Source organism: Gossypium hirsutum, chromosome D07 (genome assembly GCF_007990345.1).
Source record: "Gossypium hirsutum isolate 1008001.06 chromosome D07, Gossypium_hirsutum_v2.1, whole genome shotgun sequence".
In the NCBI taxonomy this organism is placed as follows: domain Eukaryota; kingdom Viridiplantae; phylum Streptophyta; class Magnoliopsida; order Malvales; family Malvaceae; genus Gossypium; species Gossypium hirsutum.
The window spans coordinates 7,422,257-7,442,067 of NC_053443.1; the positions used below are offsets into that span (position 1 = coordinate 7,422,257).

The window sequence follows — 19,811 nt, forward strand, 5'->3', positions numbered from 1 at the left end:
CCTCCCAACAGCGCTTTATTTAACGTCGTTTAGCTCGACGACCTGTTATTCAAATTCTGGGCTCCTCGAGAACAATCTCCTCAATCGTGTGTATTTGAAAATTCTCGTATAAGGGTTTCAATCGTTGACCATTCACCTTAAAGCACTTCCGGGTTTCTTCGCTTTGAATTTCCACTGCACCATTTGAGAATAAATTAGTGATAGTAAATGGACCTATCCATTTGGATCGAAGCTTACTAGCGAAAATTTTTAAGGTGGAGTCGTATAGGAGAACTTTTTGTCCTATTAAAAACTACTGCTTAGTGATCATCTTATCATGGAACGCCTTCGTCTTTTCTTTATAAACTCGAGCATTTTCATATGCATCGTTTCTAATTTCCTCGAGTTCCTGAATGTCCAACTTTCGAGCTCTTCTTGCGGTCTCCATCTCCACATTACACTGCTTAACTGCCCAAAATGCTTTGTGCTCTAATTCGACCGGGAGATGGCACGGTTTACCAAAAACAAGTCGATAATGTGACATGCCTATTGGTCCCTTGTAAACTGCCTATAAGCCCAAAATGCATCATTTAGTCTCAAGCTTCAATCCTTTCTGTTAGGTTTAACAGTCTTCTCCAATATGGACTTGATTTCTCGATTTGACACTTTAGCTTGTCCGTTTGTTTGTGGATGGTAGGCAGTGGCAATTCCTTGAGTCACTCCATATTTTTCCATAAGTGAACTTACGAGTTTATTGCAGAAATGAGTTCCTCTGTCGTTGATTAATGCTCGTGGGGTGCCTTACCTGGAAAAGATAGAACTTTTAAGAGAGTCAACCACAGTCTTAGCATTATCATTGCGAGTAGCCTTTGCTTCTATCCACTTAGAAACGTAATCAACATCTAAGAGTATATAGAGATTACCGAAAGAAGAAATAAAAGGACCCATAAAATTGATGCCCCACACATAAAAAATTTCACAAATATGAATAGGAGTAAGGGGCATCTCATTTCGACGACTAAGGTTACCGACTTTTTGGCATCTTTCACAGGTTTTACAGAATAAGAAAGCATCACGAAATATGTTTGGCCAAAATAGTCCACACTCAAGAATTTTATGTGCGATGCGTTTGGGTCCAAAGTGTCCTCTACATGCATAAGAATGACAAAAAGTTAAGATAGACTGTACCTCTGTTTCTGCTACACACCGCCGGATTACTTGATCGGAGCAATGCTTCCATAGGTAAGGATCATCCCAAATGTAATATCGAGCGTCCTTTTTAATCTTATCTTTTTTAGACCTTGGTAATTCTGAAGGTATAGTACCTGTGACGAGATAGTTTACTATATCTGCGTACCAAGGATGAACCGCATTTGCTAAAAACAGGTTTTCATCTGGGAAGTTGTCTTTCAATGGTGTGTCATCTGCTGGAATTGGTAATCGACTCAGATGGTCAGCTACTAAGTTTTCGCATCCCTTCTTATCCCAGATTTCAAAATCAAATTCTTGCAGGAGTAGAATCCATCTAATCAGTCGAGGTTTTGCCTCCTTCTTCCCTATCAAATATTTCAAAGCTGCATGATCATAAAAAATAATCACTTTAGTTCCCAATAGGTAAGATCTAAATTTATCTAAAGCAAACACAATAGCTAATAATTCTTTCTCAGTGGTTGTGTAATTGCTTTGGGCAGCATCCAAGGTTTTCGAAGCGTAGTAGATAACATGAGGCTCTTTCCCTATTCTTTGGCCAAGAACAGCTCCCACACTTCGATCATTTGCATCACACATGATTTCAAACGGGAAGTTCCAATTCTGTGGTTGCACTATAGGGGCGGAGACCAATTTCTGCTTCAATATATCAAATGCATCTTTACAAGTCTGGTCAAATTTAAATTCTTTATCCTTCTGTAACAGACTGCAAAGCGGTTGCGCGATCTTCGAGAAGTCTTTTATGAATCGTCTGTAAAATCCTGCATGCCCAAGAAACGAACGAATTTCCCTCACAGATGTGGGGTAAGGTAATGAGTTTGATAATATCCGTTTTTACTTTATCGACCTCAATACCTTTTGAGGAAACTATATGACCTAAAATTAATCATTTGTCAACCATGAAGTGACATTTTTCATAATTTAAAACAAGATTAAATTCTAGGCATATTTGTAATATCTTAGCAAGATTATCGAGACATTCGTTAAAAGAGTTACCGTACACCGTGAAGTCATCCATGAAGACTTCAATGATTTTCTTGACGTAATCGGAGAATATGCTTACCATACATCTCTGGAAGGTGGCCGGAGCATTACAAAGTCCAAACGGCATTCGTCTACACGCAAACGTTCCAAAGGGGCACGTGAAAGTTATTTTGTCTTGATCTTTAGATGCCATCGGAATTTGGAAAAATTCTGAATATCCATGGAGACAACAATAATGAGTCTTACCAGCTAATCGCTCGAGCATTTGATCGATGAATAGAAGTGGAAAATGGTCTTTTCGGGTAGCTACGTTCAACTTCCTGTAATCGATGCAAACCCTCCATCCATTCTGGACTCGGGTAGGAACTGGCTCTTTTGATGAATTTTGCACCACTGTCACGCCAGTTTTTTTGGGCACGACATGAACCGGGCTAACCCAATCACTGTCAGAGATCAGGTATATCATTCCAGCATCCAACATTTTCGGGATCTCCTTTTTTACTACCTCCGTCATGGGTGGATTAAGGCGCCTCTGAGCATCTCTCTTTGGTTTCGTGTTATCTTCGATGGAAATTATGTGCATACAAGTGGATGGACTTAGCCCTTTTATGTCGGCTATTGTCCAACCAATAGCTTCCTTATAATCCTTCAGAACTCAAACTAGACTTTTCTCCTCGTCTTCGGTTAGTCTGTTTGACACTATTACCGGTAAGGTGTCTTTCTCTCCCAAAAAGACATACTTTAGGTGGTCCGGTAACGCTTTAAGCTCCATGATTGGTGGCTGCAAAATCGAAGGTAACATTTTAATTTGGGAAGGTAATAGTTCAAATTGGTTACCTCGATTCATCAACGATGGTTGCGTCTCTAAGTGTTTGACAATTTCTCGCAACGGATCTTCTATAACTGCTAACTCTTCGAAACGACTCAATACATCCATGTCAATGCTTCTGTAAAGGACAGTTTCCAACTCATCAAAGTCATGATATTCTGAATAATTTTGAGTTAAACAATTTATACTATCGATACTGGAAATATTTGATAATGAGTTAGGATGACTCATGGCTTCGTAGACATTGAATTTCACGATTTCGCCATCGAACTCCATTGTCAATGTGCCACTCTGAACATCAATTTTTGCGCTTGCACTACTTAGGAATGGTCTTTCAAGTAAAATGTCAGACGAATTAGTTGAGTTATCGTCCTCCATATTAATAATGTAGAAATCTACAGGAAAAACTAATTCATTAACTTTAACAAGGACGTCTTCAAGCAATCCTTCGGGATAGATGACTAACCTGTCCTCCAACTGGATTATTACTCCTGTCCTTTTCAAAGGACCCGTATTCATCAACTTATAAATAGGATAAGGCATAACATTAATGGAAGCCCCTGAATCACACATGGCTTTTTTAATGCCTACATTACCTATATCACAGGAAATAGCAAACATACATTGGTCCTTGTATTTGGGCGAAACTTTCTTTTGCAGTACTGCGGAGACATTTTCTCCTACATTTACTCTTTCGTTACCTATTAACCTCCTTTTTCTAGTGCACAATTCCTTGAGAAATTTCACATAATGAGGGATTTGTTTGATAGCGTCGAGCAAAGGGATATTCACCTCCACTTTCCTGAACGTTTCGAGGATTTCCTTTTCCTCATTCTCTTTCTTATCATTCACGAGTCTCCCCGGAAAAGGAGGTGGCACCACAACTGGTTTCTGAATTTATGATTCTGGTTTGGCTTTTAAATCAGAGATCTACTTTTCCCGTTCCTTGTCTTGCCCAAGACTTTTGTCGGGAACTGGTTCTAGAATTTTTCCGCTACGAAGAGTTATTGCACTTGCATTCTGCCGAGGATTCAGCTCTGTCTGGGAAGGTAATTTACCTTGAGATTCCAAATGATTGACTGCCATCGAGAGTTTACTAACTTGATTAGTTAACTCCTGTATTGATGTGTCTGTCCTCTGTTGGTACTTCGCAACATTGACGGTAAGTCTTTCCATAACAGCTTCTAGCGATGTGCTTGGCTTGGGTGGCGGTTGTGGAGGTCTTGGTTGGTACGATGGATTATATCGGGGGTTAGCTCTATAATTCAAGTTGGGATGATCCTTCCACCCGGGATTGTAGGTGTTAGAAAAAGGATCATATCATCTTTGTGGAGGTCCCGGAAAACCTCCGACAGCATCGACATGTACCGTTGAATTTTCGTTAAGGATTGGGCACAAATCCGTCGGATGTTCAGATGTAGTATAAACTCCACACAGTTGGGTTCGATTCTTCTTTTCTGTAAGCATAGATTGAACAATATTAGTGAGCTTATCCAATTTATCTTCTAAGAATGAAACGTTTACCCCATTAACCCGTCTTGTGGGTTCTGAATTTGGCCGATACTATTGAGAATTTGCCACCATGGTGGATATCAGTTCTCTTGCCCTTTGAGGAGTCATATTGACAAGCGCCCCTCCACTAGCAGCGTCAACCATTTTCATTTCCATAGGGAGCAAACCCTCTTAGAAATATTGTAGAAGTGATTGTTCGGTCAAACCGTGTTGAGGACAACTTGCACACAGTTTTTTGTATCGCTCCCAATAGTCGTTGAGCGATTCACTCTCCATTTGGCAAATTCCCACTATGTCTCTCCTAAGTTCAGCTGCTCGCGATGTTGGAAAAATCTGTCAAGAAAAACACGAGATAAGTCATCCCACGTTGTAATAGAACCGGGGGGTAAGTAAAATAACCATTCTCTTGCTGTATCAACTAAAGAAAAAGGAAAGGTCCGAAGTTTGATTTCATCTTCGGTTACTCCCTGTGGTTTCATGCTTGAGCAGACCATGTGGAATTCTCTCAAGTGGGTATGTAGATTTTCGTTCTTCAAGCCTCGAAAAGTGGGCAAAAGGTGAATCAGGCCTGACTTCAACTCGAACGGGGTTTCTCAGGGTGGATAATTGATGCATAACGGTGTTTGCTCATTGGGAGCAGCAGCTAGCTGACGAATGGTTCGGTTCGCCATCCTTTCTGGTTCACCGAGGTTGTCTTCCGCCTCTTTTGTTTCACAAAGTGGTTTGGTCTCAGGTTCAACCACTTCGACTTGTTTTCCACGTTCAATTGCTTCTACACGTTTAAGAACTTCCATCTCTTTATGTCGCGCTCGTGCTGATTTTTCGATCTCTGGGTCGTATTTGAGATCTCTGGATGAAGATTTGGTCATGAAGATGATTTAAACAATTGTGAGTGTTGCCAGTCCCCGGCAACAGCACCAAAACTGATGGGTGTCGAATCCACCAATATAAACCTACGCCTTAGTTTGCAAATTATGCAGTATAGGGAGTAGGGTCGATCCCTCAGAGACTGGTTTACTGTAAATTGTTGCTCGCTTGACCAGATTTATGTCGGGGCAGCTGTCGTGCCCAAGACGTTCGGGGGGATAAAAATTTGAAAACCTGAAATTAACAGAAAAATAACGTCAAAAGTAAAAGTTGAAAACAGAATAATAAAAACCGTGAAATAAATATTAAGAAAAAATAATTAGAATGAGCTCAGCTTTAGGCGCGAATTTTCCTCGTCTTTGAACCGATCCTCGAAATTGGATGAACTTCTCTTTTCCAATAAGCTAGTTATAGCTACCAAGGACGTCTCGGACATCAACTCTTCCTTGTGTAAATTAGTTATGGAACGTCCAATAACTAATTCTTACCGATCGAACAACCACGAAACGTTTGTGATTTAGAACTCCGGTAGCTTTATGTTCTAGAAGAGCCTAGCTCGAACCAATGCCCTCAACCGCGTGGGACATTTAAATCTGGTTACTACTTCCCTTGACGGAACCAAACAACAATCTCCACTTGGCACGCCAATGTGTTCACAGAAAACCGATTAGAAACTTCCTTTCGGAATTCCAACTGTACGTCTAACCACACTAAACCAAACGACGTCTTTTTTGACTTAGTGTTGATCTGACTTTATGAGTTGACAAAATCATACTCTTAATCCGGAGAAGTAATAAGTACTGGAATTTTAGGAGTTAAATGACTCGGGTTCGTAACTCACGGGTTTTGACGAGGCTAATTTCGGCCTAAAGCTGAAAATGAGTTTAGTTGGCTAAGGTTTGGGGCATGTTGGTATTTGATAAATTAAATAAGGTAGAAAGGGTGAAAAGATGGGTGATGTGATTGAATATGGGGGGTGGAAAAAATATATATTAAACACTCAGCCTTCTTTCATTACCTCTAAGGAAAACTTTATGCTATAGGCATTTCATACCACTAACTATTATGATGTCTACTATTGCTTTTGTGAAGAAAATGCCTTGAGTTGCTTTCTTTAGTAAAGTAGGGCACTATTATATATTGTTTTGGTTGTCTTCTTTTATTATTCTACTTTGGAGGTACCAAAAAAATGCATATAATTTCACCGGAAACTAGTTAAGTTGCACTTTGGATTCAATTGATATTTTCTCTATTTGAGCCTTCCCCTTTCTAGTTTGCTTTAGTTAAGTCCAATTATTAGTGATGCTGAAGGCTTTCTAGTTTGCCATTAATTTTAATTATATAATATTTTCAGGAAAGTAATTATGTTCCAATTACTCGAGTTAATAGAGTGGTGCTCATGATTAATGGGTAAGTATGAATTTTAATTTTCTTTTTTTGCTGAAAAAATTTTGCCTACTTCCTTCTTGGGGTTCTAGGGGATGTTTTGTGGTTAGTATGGTATTGGGGCTTTGGAATTTGAATCTATTGTGGTTCTAGCATTTCATGTTTCTACCTTAAGCTAGGAAGAATGGTTGCAATTCATGGTTTTGTGGTTAGTTTGTTCATTCTTTATGTTGTTTAGACTTGCATTATCATTGGTATTTATATTGATACAAGATTATAGGACTAGTTGTGGCTATCAAAAGAAGAGGTAAGGGAAAAGGACGTGGATTGAGGGCTGAGAATGACCTTAAACCTATGTTGCTTGCACTCATTTATGGGTATGTGCCTAGGTGTCTAACTTGTCAATTGAGTTAAACTCAAGATTTGGAGACACAACATAAAGGGATCCAGGTGCGGGGGCTCATTTTATATATTTTTTATTAAGCTATTTTCTTTTTAACCATTATCGATTGTAAACAATTTTGAAAAATAAAATATAAATTAAAATATATTAATATTGTTGGAATGGATTATACATTCAATGAAAAATATTTTGGGCCTTCAAACCCAAGTTAATAAAGACCCAAAGACTAATGTACATAGGGGTTTTTTTAACATTTCACTTTTTCTTTCAACTTTACTTTTTTTAAAGGTGAGTACTTGATATACGGGCAGTGCATCATTTTTAACCTTTTATTTTAATATTACTTAATCTTTCATTTAATTTTTAATTAATTACGCTTACATGTTTCTTTTCGTAATTTTTTTCGATATTTTCAATAGATTTATATATTCGAAACGATTTTAGTTATTTCTTAATTATTTAAATTCAATCAAAAAATTAGAGTTTCACGTAAGATGAAAGATCAAAATTAAAGGTATAGTAAATGAAAATATGAGAAAGAAGCATTAAATATAGTTGTACATAATATTAAGTATTAAAAAAATTTAAAAATATAATATAATTTACAATAGCATAATTTTGCATAATAATGGCTTAGTTAGGTGTATGTTAATGATTAAAGGTTCATTTGGGTATTAGTTAAAGTTTAACGGCTTATTTGGATGTAATAAAAGAATAAGAACTTATTTAAATAAAATGAAAAGTTTATTTGGATGTAGCAAAACTATAAGAGCTTAGTTAAATGAAGTGACAAAATTTAAATTCTTATTTAGGTACCAATTAAAGTTTAAAGGCTTATTTGGATGTAACAAAAGTACGAGGGCCTATTTAAATAAGTAAGAAAGTTCAAGGGCTTATTTGATATATTAGCCATAAAAATACTTTTATCAATCCATTTTAAGCTCAATAAAAGCTTTTTCTTGATGAATGCTTAAATTATCTCCCTAATTGAGCTTGGTTTGGCTCATGTATTGATCCATTTGCATTTATGTTGTGGTTTTTGTCCAAAGTATTTTCAATACTTTTATATTGTTCTTGTTTTTATTCTCATTATTTTAAAGATCTTATGACATGCAGATTAGGTGCCACTCCTGTGATGGAACTAATGATTGCAGCTGGAAAGACTGTCCCTAAATTGCAGCTAGAATTTGGACTACTTGTTGAAAGAGTGTATACAGGATCATTTATGACCTCTCTCGATATGAAAGGTTTGTTGCTAATAAAAAAACTTCATTATTTATTAGAAATATTTCATTGTTAGTACAATATTTCTTTCAGGATTTTCAATCTCTATAATGAAGGTAGATCAAACTCTGTTGCAACACCTGGATGCTTCCACTAAGGCTCCACATTGGCCTGTCGGTTCTGCTGGTTTGTGAATGTGTTAGAAATTTGATACCTTGTGTTTATGTTTCCATTTTTATTTTTGACTTGTCTATAAGATGCTTGAAGAAATTTGGTTTAATGAACACCATCTATAACATGATCTAGATTTCATTGTTAAAAATGTAATCTTGACCTTTTTTACTTTTCTTGAAATACCTGTATTTGCATCTATGTTTAATACATTCGAATATGGATCTAGCGGTATAACCCTTCAAATAGAAAGAAATTCCTAGAAAAAGTTAAATATTCCTTTGCTGGACACTTACTTGAATTTGATACTCATACCCTAGTCTAAGGCTAAAAGCTATATATGTTACAACAGTTAACCTTACTAGGTTGAAATTTTAAATTAAAGTTCAGAGGCAAATTGCGGTTCATTTTACTCAAGTGCTTGTTTTCTTGTAGGTAATCGTCCACCGGCCAAGACTCCAGTTCCATTGCCATCATCACGTTCAATGAAGAGTGATGAGGTAGGTCCTGGAATAATTGGTTATATAAAAGGGTATATTAGGAATGGACATGTCATTTATTGAAGTGAAATTTCCAATTAATGGTTTATGGTTAATTAGCATCCCTTTCATACAGAATATGGATATTGGGCTTTTAGGTGCTTTACCAAAAAGTAAAGAGTGTAGGGAAATTGAAACATCCTTACATGTAACAAAGGGCCAAAAAAGTGCACGAGTTATTCAATCTGGAGCTTGTGGGCAAGCTCTTTTTCCAGGAGGGGAGTGATGTTAGACATCAATTAATTATTAAATCAGTTTATTATTTTATTAGGAGCAGTATTAGAAGATTTTATTTATGAGAATTTTTTTTAATTGAAATATTTTAGAGAGAGATTGAAATTCTTTCTTTATTTAGAGTCCTTGTTTTAATTTACTTAGCTTATAGGTTTTTTTTCAAATTAGTAAACCTATGTAAAAGTCAGAATTTATTGCAATATTTAGAGGTTTAAGACTCTCTCTTAACGAGTCTAAGGTCTGAAATTCCCTTAGATGAGTTCCACACTCTCATCATAGGTTATTTGTGTGGAAGAAACAAAAACAATGGGGAAAGCCCCACTGAGTCAAACGATTTTTCTACAAATCGTCCGGTAACTCAAGTCTCAATCTGTAACTTGGGACCGTAACACCTTCATTCACGCTGACCTTTCTTGTCTGTTTTTGGTAGTTATTAAGTCGGCCACTGCAGCTTACTGAACAGGGCCATATTCTTGAAGTGGCTATTGAGGCAGCTGCAAATGCCATAATCAATATGAGAGATATTTTGAATGATTGGGATAGCACAATCGGTGATGGTGACTGCGGGTCAGCAGTAAGTTGTGCACTCAAACTGTCTTAGTTTATTGTTTAGCTTTTGGTTCACAAGTTATTGCATGATATGCAAGATTAATTTGCTTTTGCAGATGTATAAAGGGGCAACAGCAATCCTTGATGATATGAAAAAATAGTATGCCCTTTCTCCATTTTTTCCCTTTTGTTGCTTGAATAGGGGAACCATGATAGTTGTGACAATCCTCAACCAGAATGCTGGGACATATATGTAGTTGTGGAAGTTGTCTGCCCACCATAGTGATTGGTTTTTAGGTGCTGAACGTGTTTAACTTTTTGATGAAGTGTCGGAGGTTTCTACAAGTCATTATTCTATACGTGGTGGAAGGGATATATTAACTGAGGTTAAAATAATTTTGTAGTCCCTGTACTCTTTGTACATTTGAAATTTAGTTCATTTTATTTTCAAGAATTTAGTCCTGCATTTTGGATTTAATAATTCAGATCCAATTGTTAACATGATTAAATTTATTTTGTTAAATTTACTAGTGTGATATTTTGAAATAAACAAATACTCACTCGGTAACCATATAAAAAATTAAATGCAATGGACTTAAATTTAACAAAAAAATTTAGCAATATTAACAATGACTTGCTTTTTTAAATCCAAAAAGTAGAGGGACTAAATTCCTGGAAATAGAAGTGGAGGACTAAATTCCAAATATACGAAGAGTGTAGGGATTTGGAGTCATAACCAACTTTGATCTATAAGGCTTGCCAATTGTTCTGTGTTAAATATATTTTTAAGATTTCCTCCAATGTTAGGTGACGTGGCTTTCACATATTATTGGTTGTAAAACTACTTGGACCTTACAATGGTGAAATATTTGTGAACATTTTGTATTTCACTTATTATGCAGTTGTACTAGTGTCATGGCAATGCCAAGAGTCTTGGAAAAATTGTTGGTTGTAATGCTTCAGAAACTTGGAGGCCCGTGATTCAGTAAGAGGAATCTCTCGTAGTAGAAATATCAATGTATAAAACTATTATAGTCAAACAGGTTGCTGGAGTTTGTGTTGCTTGGACTCCTCATTTTTCTTGAAATACCTGTGTCTAACACTCGCCTCTGACATATGGATTTGATGATATAACCTCCAAGGATGAAGAAAAAACTTAGAAGAATCTAACCATACTTGTCGCTGTTACATACCTGTATCTGGTCCTCACACCCGAGTTGGTATGACTTATTGGGTAATTGCTTTAATTGCTGCCATTATTGTTTGAACAATAGTTCAATTTGGAAGTGTTATGCATTGGTTGATAGCTGTCTTTGCATGTGAAAGAATGTTTTTACACCTTAGTGATTATCATGCTTTTCATTCATTTCTTGATGAATAATCTTCATCTGGTTCCAGCTATCCTTTGAATAATGCTGCAGAAACAGTGAATGAAATTGGATCATCTGTGAGAAGAGCTATGGGAGGAACTAGTGGGGTCTTGTAATTTACTTGCCTGTTCTCTGTGCTTGATATATACGTGGACAGATCATTAGAAATATAAACTCAGAACTTCACTTTGAACAGATACACTATATTTTGTAAGGCAGCATATGCACAGTTGAAAGCAAACTCAGATTCAACTGTCACAGCAAAGCAATGTGAGATGATGCTCTTCATCTGAAAGATTTTTTGGACTAAAACCTTGACTAAAGAACTCTTGATATCAGGGGCTGAAGCACTTGAAGCTGCCATCGCTGCAGTCAGTAAATATGGTGGAGCTAGTACTGGATATCGCACGTTATTGGATGCTCTTATTCCTGCATTAGCAGTTCTTAAGGAGGTTATACAGAACAGCAGCCTTTCTTTGCTCTTTTTCATTAATGACGTTTAAGATTATGTACTAATATTTTGTGTTGCTAGCAGAGGTTAACCAGTGGTGAAGATTCTTGTACTTCTTTTGTTCTCTCATCTGAAGCAGCAGTGGCAGGAGCTGGATCAACTAAAGACATGCAGGCCCAGGTTGTTTTGTCACTTTTTCCTTTCCTTATAGACTTCATTTAGGATTGTGATTGCACTTGGCTGGTCCAATTGTCTGGTTGTTCTTGGGTACAAAATTTTATTAAAATGATGTGATGCTACATGCCATATCTCCAAAGCATTTTCAAGTTATGTGCTGCAAATAAAACTCTAGACACCATACAGAAGCAACTTACTAGAAGAAACAGGACTGATCACAAACACACACATATACATACGTAGTGTTGTTGTTAGTCCTAATGCATTGCACACCATATGTCTAGGGATGTGATGGGGTTGGTGTTTATGCAGGCTGGGCGGTCAAGCTATGTGTCAGCAGCTATACTTGCAACAGTTCCGGATCCTGGAGCGATGGCAGCAGCTGCGTGGTACAGAGCTGCAGCTTTGGCTGTGAAGGATAAATTCCATCCTTCTTTTAACTCATCTATCAATAAATCAAAATCATAATATTCATTTGTAGTCTTTCTTTAATCGAATCTACCAAAGCGTTGCTTTTATGGCTTTAGCCTTGCTTTTCAAAAGTGTTGTAAAATAGAAAATATGTATTTAAACTTAAATTATAATAAAAATAATAAAATAATTAAGTAAATTTAAATCATTTCATTAACTCATAAATGTGTACATCCAAAGCCCAGAAAAAATAGAACATTAAGAATAAGGGCAAACAAGCTCAGCCCAAACCTTAGACACCCAAACAACTCCAATGTGCTCGGAGGAGCCCAGGGTTGTTGTAACCACGCCTAGCAAGTCTGCCAGCGAGGAGCCAATGCTGTCGCCACCGCGAAGCTCGTTAAGGACATTGATTGAGCTTTAATCCAAAGCCTTCGAGCGGGCGTCAGCATCTAGATAGTGAGAGTCTGGAACAAGTTTAGATAAAATAATTATAATTGATGTTAAAATTGACATAAAAAATTGTTAGAATTTGGTGAGTTAAATTCTCGTGAAAATAAAATACAAGTGACAAGATAAGAGATTTACAAGTGACATTCGTATAGAATTTTACTTCATCTATTTAATGTTGATTAGAATAAAATGTTTTAACCTAATACAATAAATAGACATAGTCATCTCTCTTCTTGTATTATTCGAATTTGATATAGTGAATTATTTTTTCTCTACCCGTAATTTTTTTCTATTTTTTACAAAAAGTTTACAATTACAATCATTTAAAAAAGTTTTTTAAATTAATTTATTATTTTTTACTTGATGTCTTTTTTCTAAATATTAATTATATATTATTTAAAAATTATTATAGCCAATTTATTGACCATCAAAAAATAAAAAATGAATAGTGAAGAATTTAATCATACATTAGTAAAGTAATATCACCTTTTTACGTCAACTGTTTAGTCGACGACATGATAACTCTAATTCCATAAGTACCACAATATAAAAAGCTTAGCTACCAAATTATTCATCCAAAACAAATATTCCCTTATACAGTAGCCAAAAAGAAAGTGGACGCACCCAGTTCTACACTCAAGAATTTGCAACCAGCACATCGCCATCGGAACTATCTTCCCTGGCATTACCAGTTCCATCATGACTTCTTCTGTTCTCAATTTCTTCCAGTTTCCCTGACCATCCATACATCTGTCTTCTAGCATCCCTTCGAGCTGCTCTCTCCGCTAGCTTCAGTTCTTTGAATCCTTGCTCAAACTTTGCTTCATCCTCCGGCGAAAAGAAGACTACCTCCATTTGCCCAAGCTCTTCATACATTTTCTCGATTTTAGCTTTCCAGAACAGACCCATTTCTGTATCCATCTTGTGGTAGGGAGTTTTCAGCAGGTACTCATCGATCCCGCCTGCCTTGTCAATGCAACGGAGGGCATGAGTGGTTACTTTGACTCGAATATGGCGATCTAAGATATAACTAAATAGACGCTTCTCTTGTACATTAGGCTTCCAAATCCTCCTCGATCTGTCACAACCATTGCACGATGTTAAAATTTCCCAATGAATACAAAGACCACATAACTTCAACATAGCAATAAAAATCTCATTACTATTATTGCAGTATAGAAAAATCTCATTTCCTGAATTAAAGCCTCAATCCAACTACTAAGGATTTGCTATTCAAATAATCTTCTCTGTTCTTGATCATGGCCAATATTGTCTTAGAATAAATTCTTAAGTGCAAGCAAACATGAAAACAGAGAGCAACCATTCCGCTTACTCTTTTGCACCAATTCAGACACAGATATTAGAGTTCGAAGTGCACGCAACCAATTTCGCAACCAAGAACCGGAACAAATTACAAGCTTACGAGGATACATCACATCTCGATACAACATGTCACTAGTGATCTCAACAAGGACGAATTTTCCTCGAAACTTTTTAAAAGTAGAGAGAACCAACAATAGCAGAAAGTCAGATACCTATAGAGAGCATTGTAGGGTTCCAAAACCAAGATCCAAATCACCAAAAATGCTAAATTGGATGCTACTCTAAGTTTAATATCCCACAACTAACACATATTCAGAGTTTCCCAAACGATATCGAACAACTTCAAGCCAAATTTGCAGCAAATCCCGGAACTTAGTTCTTAAAAATCAATATTAACTCTAATACATGAATCCTAGAAGACATCACCGCCTTTCAATAACAGCAGCTAAAGACTCAACCTCCACAGATCTCCTTAGGCCGATAAATAATACATAAAAAAAGGAGACAAAATAAACAAATAAATCGAACAAAATAAGTCTAAGAAAGTAGCAAAGATAAAGAGAGGGTACTTGTTTCCACCGTCTTCGCTTATACGGTTGCCGAACTGGATGTGACGGCCAGCGTAAAGGCCGCGTTTGGCGCGGTTCATGACGACCTTGCTGTCTGGAATGGATTTTTGAAGCTGTTCCTTAACTCCATGCGCTAGGTTTTTCTCCCCCACCTTCTTCAACAGCTTCATCATCTCCTTCCCTCTGAAAGCCATTTTTGCCTTTCCCTTTCCCCCGTACCAGTGTTTTTTCTTTACTTAAGAGTTAGGTTTAGGGCTTTTGATGGGTACGAGTTTTGGGCTTTTAAATAAACCCTAGAGAAGAAACTAATTTGAAACCCCAATGAATAATTCCTTTTAGGATTATTATAAATAAATATTATAGTTTATTTAAAGGAAAAAGTTGTCCTAGACTTGGGATATGAAAGTTATGATTGGATCATGTATATATATTTTAATACTTATAATTTTTAAAGAATTAAACTAAAATTTTATCAAAGGACTCAAGTATATTTTATTATTTATTAAAGATTTAATAACAAATTTGATCACTAACGTTCGCATATTTTTATCAAAATGACTCTAACCCTATTTATATTTTTAAGTCTTTTTTTACCATTAACTTTTCTTCTTTTTTTCAATCTACTTTTTCTAACAGATTTACTGAAGGTATCGTTAACAAAATTAACAGGGATGATGAGAATTTCATGTGTGAAAAATTTTTAATGAAATATAATTTATTACTTGAATAACCTAATAAGATAACTACATTTAAAGAGTAATAAAATAAATAAATAATACATTAAATTAAAAAAAAAACTCTTAATTTAAAGAAAATAAACATAATTATCTAACAAAAATTAACTCGGTAGAAAAACTTCCCAACAAACAAAATTTATAATATTATGAGGGCTCAGTAAATCCATTAAGTAATTAATATTATGATATATAGAATATATGAAATTCATTAATATTATGATATACAAAATATAAAATTTATAATAAAAATTTTAATTGACGTGTTATTATTACCTCAATGGCTCGATGCCAAATTATTATTATTTTGATATTATCAAATATTCAAACTGGTATAAACATAATAAATTAATTCATGTAAGTAAATTTTAAATGCTTTTAAATAATTAATATAAATTACTTGTAAATTTTAATTTGAACATATAAATTCGATTAAATTATGTTATTAATTATTGTACTTTATAAAAGTTATAGACATAGCCCTTGCACTTTTATTTGATCAATTTTAGTCTATATACTTTTCAAATTGATCAATTTTAACCTCTATACTTTTCAAACAAATTTAAGAATTTTAATACTGATCCAATAGATCATCTTAAGTACCTATATTTTTAAAACTTTGAAATTTCAATCTTAACACAAATAACAATCATTATTCCATTAACTGAATTTTTAGCAAGTAATATGCAAAATAATAAACCGATATCCCATTACACATGATAACATGTTTAGTATTACACCTTTAAGTTTGGTGATGTATCCCACAACTTTTCCACAAAATGATTTAAAGCTTTGATTAAATTGTTTTTTTGGGAAAATCTTTCGGAGCTTAAACTAATCAGCTTTCACTCTTTCACGCCTAAACATGTAATAGAATAGTGACAGAAGCCAGTGCCATAATCGGATTATCCAATTACCTCTCTTGGATTTAGGTTCAGGTCTTGGTCCAAAAATTCCTTTATAAATCTCTTTTTGCTTCTGGTATATAGCTTTGTCTTGTTCTGCAAGCATACGCAACTCCCTTGCAATCGCTTTGTCTTCAGGTGCATATTTGCGAGCCTTTAGAAAGTCTTCCCGTGCAGCATCCGTTTGCCCGAGTTCGGCTCGGGCCTTTCCACGTCTGAACATTGCTTTCACATTATTTTCATCTTCTGATAATACCTGAGAACCACACAGACACAGTTATTATACCTGTTGATGTTAATCAACATACAATTGCCAAATGTGTAAGAAGAGATAGGATGGGATTTTAATCAAATGTATATATTCATTATACAAAGCTGCTTCATTACAAGTTCAAGACTGGGACATGGAAAGACCTAAAACTCACTGTTTGGTTCTTGGAAGTACGAAAGTGAAATGACAAAATATCAGCAGCTTTATTCATACTGATTCTTTCCAACAATTAAACTACTCCTAAGCAAGTTAGGGTGGGTTTGGATGGGCGATTAGGTGCGGTGCGGTGCGTTTAGCTTACTTTTTGTCTCACGCTACAGTATCGCTACAGTATCTAATCTCACCGCCACCGCTGTTTTTACACTAACCGCAGTTAAACGCACCGCCCATCCAAACTCACCCTTAATCACTTTTATCTTTAGAAACCATCAAAAAAAAAAAATCAAATGGAGATAATTCTAGACTAAGGTTTGTTCTTTCAAGTTTTAACAGTTGCCATCTGAAATTACAGATCAACAAACTTTAAGAAGACGGTTATATAGAAAAGTAAAGCTGTCGGATGGAATGTACACTTACTATGGAACAGTGTCCAATGGCTTCTTCATAGCGCTTGAGCTTTATCAAACAAGCAGCCATGTTCAGATGACATGGATTTTTGACAGCTAAAGCCATGTCTCGATACTTCCCAAATAACTGGAACATAAAGTCATCACCCATGTACGCTATGGCCTAGCATGGGAAAAAGAAAAGGGAGGATAACAATTAGAACTTGCCAAAATAACAAAACAAAAATAGGTATGATAGGATATCCTAATTTAAAGGAACACAAGTCTATAACCATTTCATACTGTTGCATGGCCTCCTCTAGCTTATCCGCCTTGAATAAAGAATTCCCGTCCATCTTTCTTCTATCTGCTGCACCAATTCTTTCCTCTACAGTCATGTCAGCACGAGCCTTTCCCTAAAGAAGTGTCTCATTAATAGATGCATTTAGTTAGTATGAGGAAAAATGATACATGAAAACTACAAAAGAGCAACTTACTTCTTTGGTTTCATCAAATCCAATAAGCTCAACCTCATATAATATGTCTGCCATTGGTGGAACGTTTGGGAAAGAAAAGCTTCCTTCTTTCCCATAACCTAATTCCCAGCCCACATGTAACAATGCACGTTCCCCTGATTTCATACTTGACACACCTATAGCCAAACCAGTCATTTCCTTTTTCTCTGCCACCACAGTAAAGAGAAATTTAATATTTCATTATATGCCTATACATCAGTAATCAATAAAGCATAAATTTCAATGTGCATCTTTACTAATAGGAAGAAACAACAAAAGAGAAAACAGTCAAGTGGATACCTTTGCCTAAGACCAATTCAAGTGGTTGTTGTTCATGCCATGTGTCATCAAATTTATGCTTGGTAGTTTCAGTCCATGCCCTGTAGTGCACTATTTCATATTTGCAGTTACTGAGATGTTAGTATGGAATATATAACATAAAGTAAATAGTACAACTCCTTGACCTCTTACAAGACTACTGAGTAACAATTTGAGAAAGCAAAGGGCAGTAGAAGTTCAAAATGGATCATTGGACTTGTTGAGGGAAGGTCGGACTCTCTCTTGGAAGAAGTCATTGAAGTGTCATCTACCTGGGAGTCAATAGATCCCTTAACAGAAGGTACTGTCCTTGTGTTAGGGTTTTGTCTCCTAACCCTACAGAGAGCCCTGTGGGTTCATGAAATGAGAGCGTCTCGGTTGATGGAGGTATAACCTGCAAGTATTCAAGGGAGAAGCATTAGTATTGTGCACGATGGTAATCATGGAGAATGCACGCAAAAATTCGAACCACCAACCACTCAAATCCCCGCGCGCGTATTCTTCATGATTATTATTGTGCACAATAGTAACGCTTCTCCCCTGAGCTCTTGCAGGTTGTATCTCCACCAATCAAGGCGCTTCCACTCTGTTAACCCAGTACACTGGTACAATACCTTCTGTTGAAGGATCCATTGGCTCCCAAGCGGACAACACTTCAAAAACTTCTCTTTAGCCAAATTGGTACCATATACCCTTCCCTGGAGGCAATATACCTTTCATTATTGAAGGACCAGGTCGGCGTCTTCGAGGACAACACTTCAAAGACTTCTCTCGGAGGAGTCGATCCCCACCTCAACAATGGGAGAGAGTTTGACCTCCCCTCAACAGGACTAAGCATCTATAGTTACGAGGCTAGCATTTTGCTGAAGGAATGCGTTAAAATACCAGAAACATAGACATGACAAAAGTGGCAAGCTGTTAGAATCACACCTCCACTGATGCAATTTAATAGGACAACGACTATCAGTATAGTTTCATCAAGATGTTGAGTAAAAGAATAAGATAAAAGATTCAAACTTCATTAAGATGTTGATTAAAATAACCAGATACAAGATTCAAGCTTCTAGTTGCAGCGTGAGTACAGAAAGTTAGACCAGATCGAACCATAACATATGTAGGACTGGCGATGGTTTCTGATATAAGAATTTCAGCTTTTCATACAGTGGATTAAAAGCATGGCAAAATAGGGAAGAGAAATAAACATTTCACAAGTTTTTGATACTTACAGAAGCATGTTGAATACTTTGACGGCTTTTGACCATGGCCTTCCTTAATGATTTGCTTTTTTACTTTTTCATGAAGAATTTCCATATCAGATTCAACTTTCGGAGGTCCAGCAGCATCTTGAGGTGGTTCCCCATGCACAAATGCAGTATTTTCAGTAACTATTTCATTCTCCTCAACAATTTCCATATCAGATTCAACTTTCGGAGGTCCAGCAGCATCTTGAGGTGGTTTCCCATGCACAAATGCAGTATTTTCAGTACCTATTTCATTCTTATCATCTTCACCTGAGATGAACATACTTATAAACTTCGTTACCCGGACTCGGCAATTTGGGGTGCAGTACCTGTGCCGACACGATCCGACACGGGATACGGGTCAGATCCGGAAAAAACCAGCGGAATCGACGGTGAGCGAGAACTGAGATGAGAGGAGAGAAGAGGAAAAAAAACTGATCCGCAGAGACGAGAGGCAGAAGAGGGACGATGGTAGGGCGAAGACATGATAGAAGGAAGGGAAAAGACTATTCAAATAAATGAGACTATTTGACAAAAATAATATTAAAAAATTAATTGGGTAAATTCACCATTAGTCACTAAACTATGTGTAATTTTTCATTTTGGTTACTAAACTATTCAAAAGTTTTATTTAAGTAACTG

General features: G+C 36.2%; 4 protein-coding genes across 4 annotated transcripts; 1 reads left to right on the forward strand and 3 right to left on the reverse strand.

Annotated features, from left to right (window-relative positions):
* Positions 1 to 2,827: 2,827 nt before the first annotated feature.
* On the reverse strand, positions 2,828 to 4,177 carry LOC107955922 (uncharacterized). The gene is made up of 2 exons (XM_041097735.1): positions 3,977 to 4,177; positions 2,828 to 3,892 (listed from the first exon to the last, which is right to left on the reverse strand). The coding sequence occupies exons 1-2, from the start codon at positions 4,175 to 4,177 to the stop codon at positions 2,828 to 2,830; spliced, it is 1,266 nt and encodes a 421-aa protein (XP_040953669.1).
* Positions 4,178 to 6,330: 2,153 nt separating this feature from the next.
* Positions 6,331 to 12,757, forward strand: LOC107955921 (putative 3,4-dihydroxy-2-butanone kinase). Its single transcript, XM_016891702.2, has 12 exons — positions 6,331 to 6,339; positions 6,735 to 6,790; positions 8,286 to 8,416; positions 8,487 to 8,579; positions 9,000 to 9,064; positions 9,768 to 9,911; positions 10,003 to 10,046; positions 11,285 to 11,368; positions 11,453 to 11,526; positions 11,596 to 11,708; positions 11,792 to 11,887; positions 12,197 to 12,757. The coding sequence occupies exons 1-12, from the start codon at positions 6,331 to 6,333 to the stop codon at positions 12,350 to 12,352; spliced, it is 1,065 nt and encodes a 354-aa protein (XP_016747191.1). The 3' UTR covers positions 12,353 to 12,757.
* A 440-nt stretch (positions 12,758 to 13,197) lies between these two features.
* Positions 13,198 to 14,974, reverse strand: LOC107953324 (54S ribosomal protein L24, mitochondrial). The gene is made up of 2 exons (XM_016888603.2): positions 14,641 to 14,974; positions 13,198 to 13,826 (listed from the first exon to the last, which is right to left on the reverse strand). The coding sequence occupies exons 1-2, from the start codon at positions 14,832 to 14,834 to the stop codon at positions 13,385 to 13,387; spliced, it is 636 nt and encodes a 211-aa protein (XP_016744092.2). The 5' UTR covers positions 14,835 to 14,974; the 3' UTR covers positions 13,198 to 13,384.
* A 1,085-nt stretch (positions 14,975 to 16,059) lies between these two features.
* LOC107953323 (peptidyl-prolyl cis-trans isomerase FKBP42) lies at positions 16,060 to 19,677 on the reverse strand. The gene is made up of 6 exons (XM_016888602.2): positions 19,155 to 19,677; positions 17,911 to 18,000; positions 17,593 to 17,777; positions 17,389 to 17,511; positions 17,127 to 17,279; positions 16,060 to 16,535 (listed from the first exon to the last, which is right to left on the reverse strand). Exons 1-6 carry the CDS (start codon positions 19,450 to 19,452, stop codon positions 16,209 to 16,211), a joined length of 1,176 nt encoding a protein of 391 aa, XP_016744091.1. The 5' UTR covers positions 19,453 to 19,677; the 3' UTR covers positions 16,060 to 16,208.
* Between the last annotated feature and the right edge of the window lie 134 nt (positions 19,678 to 19,811).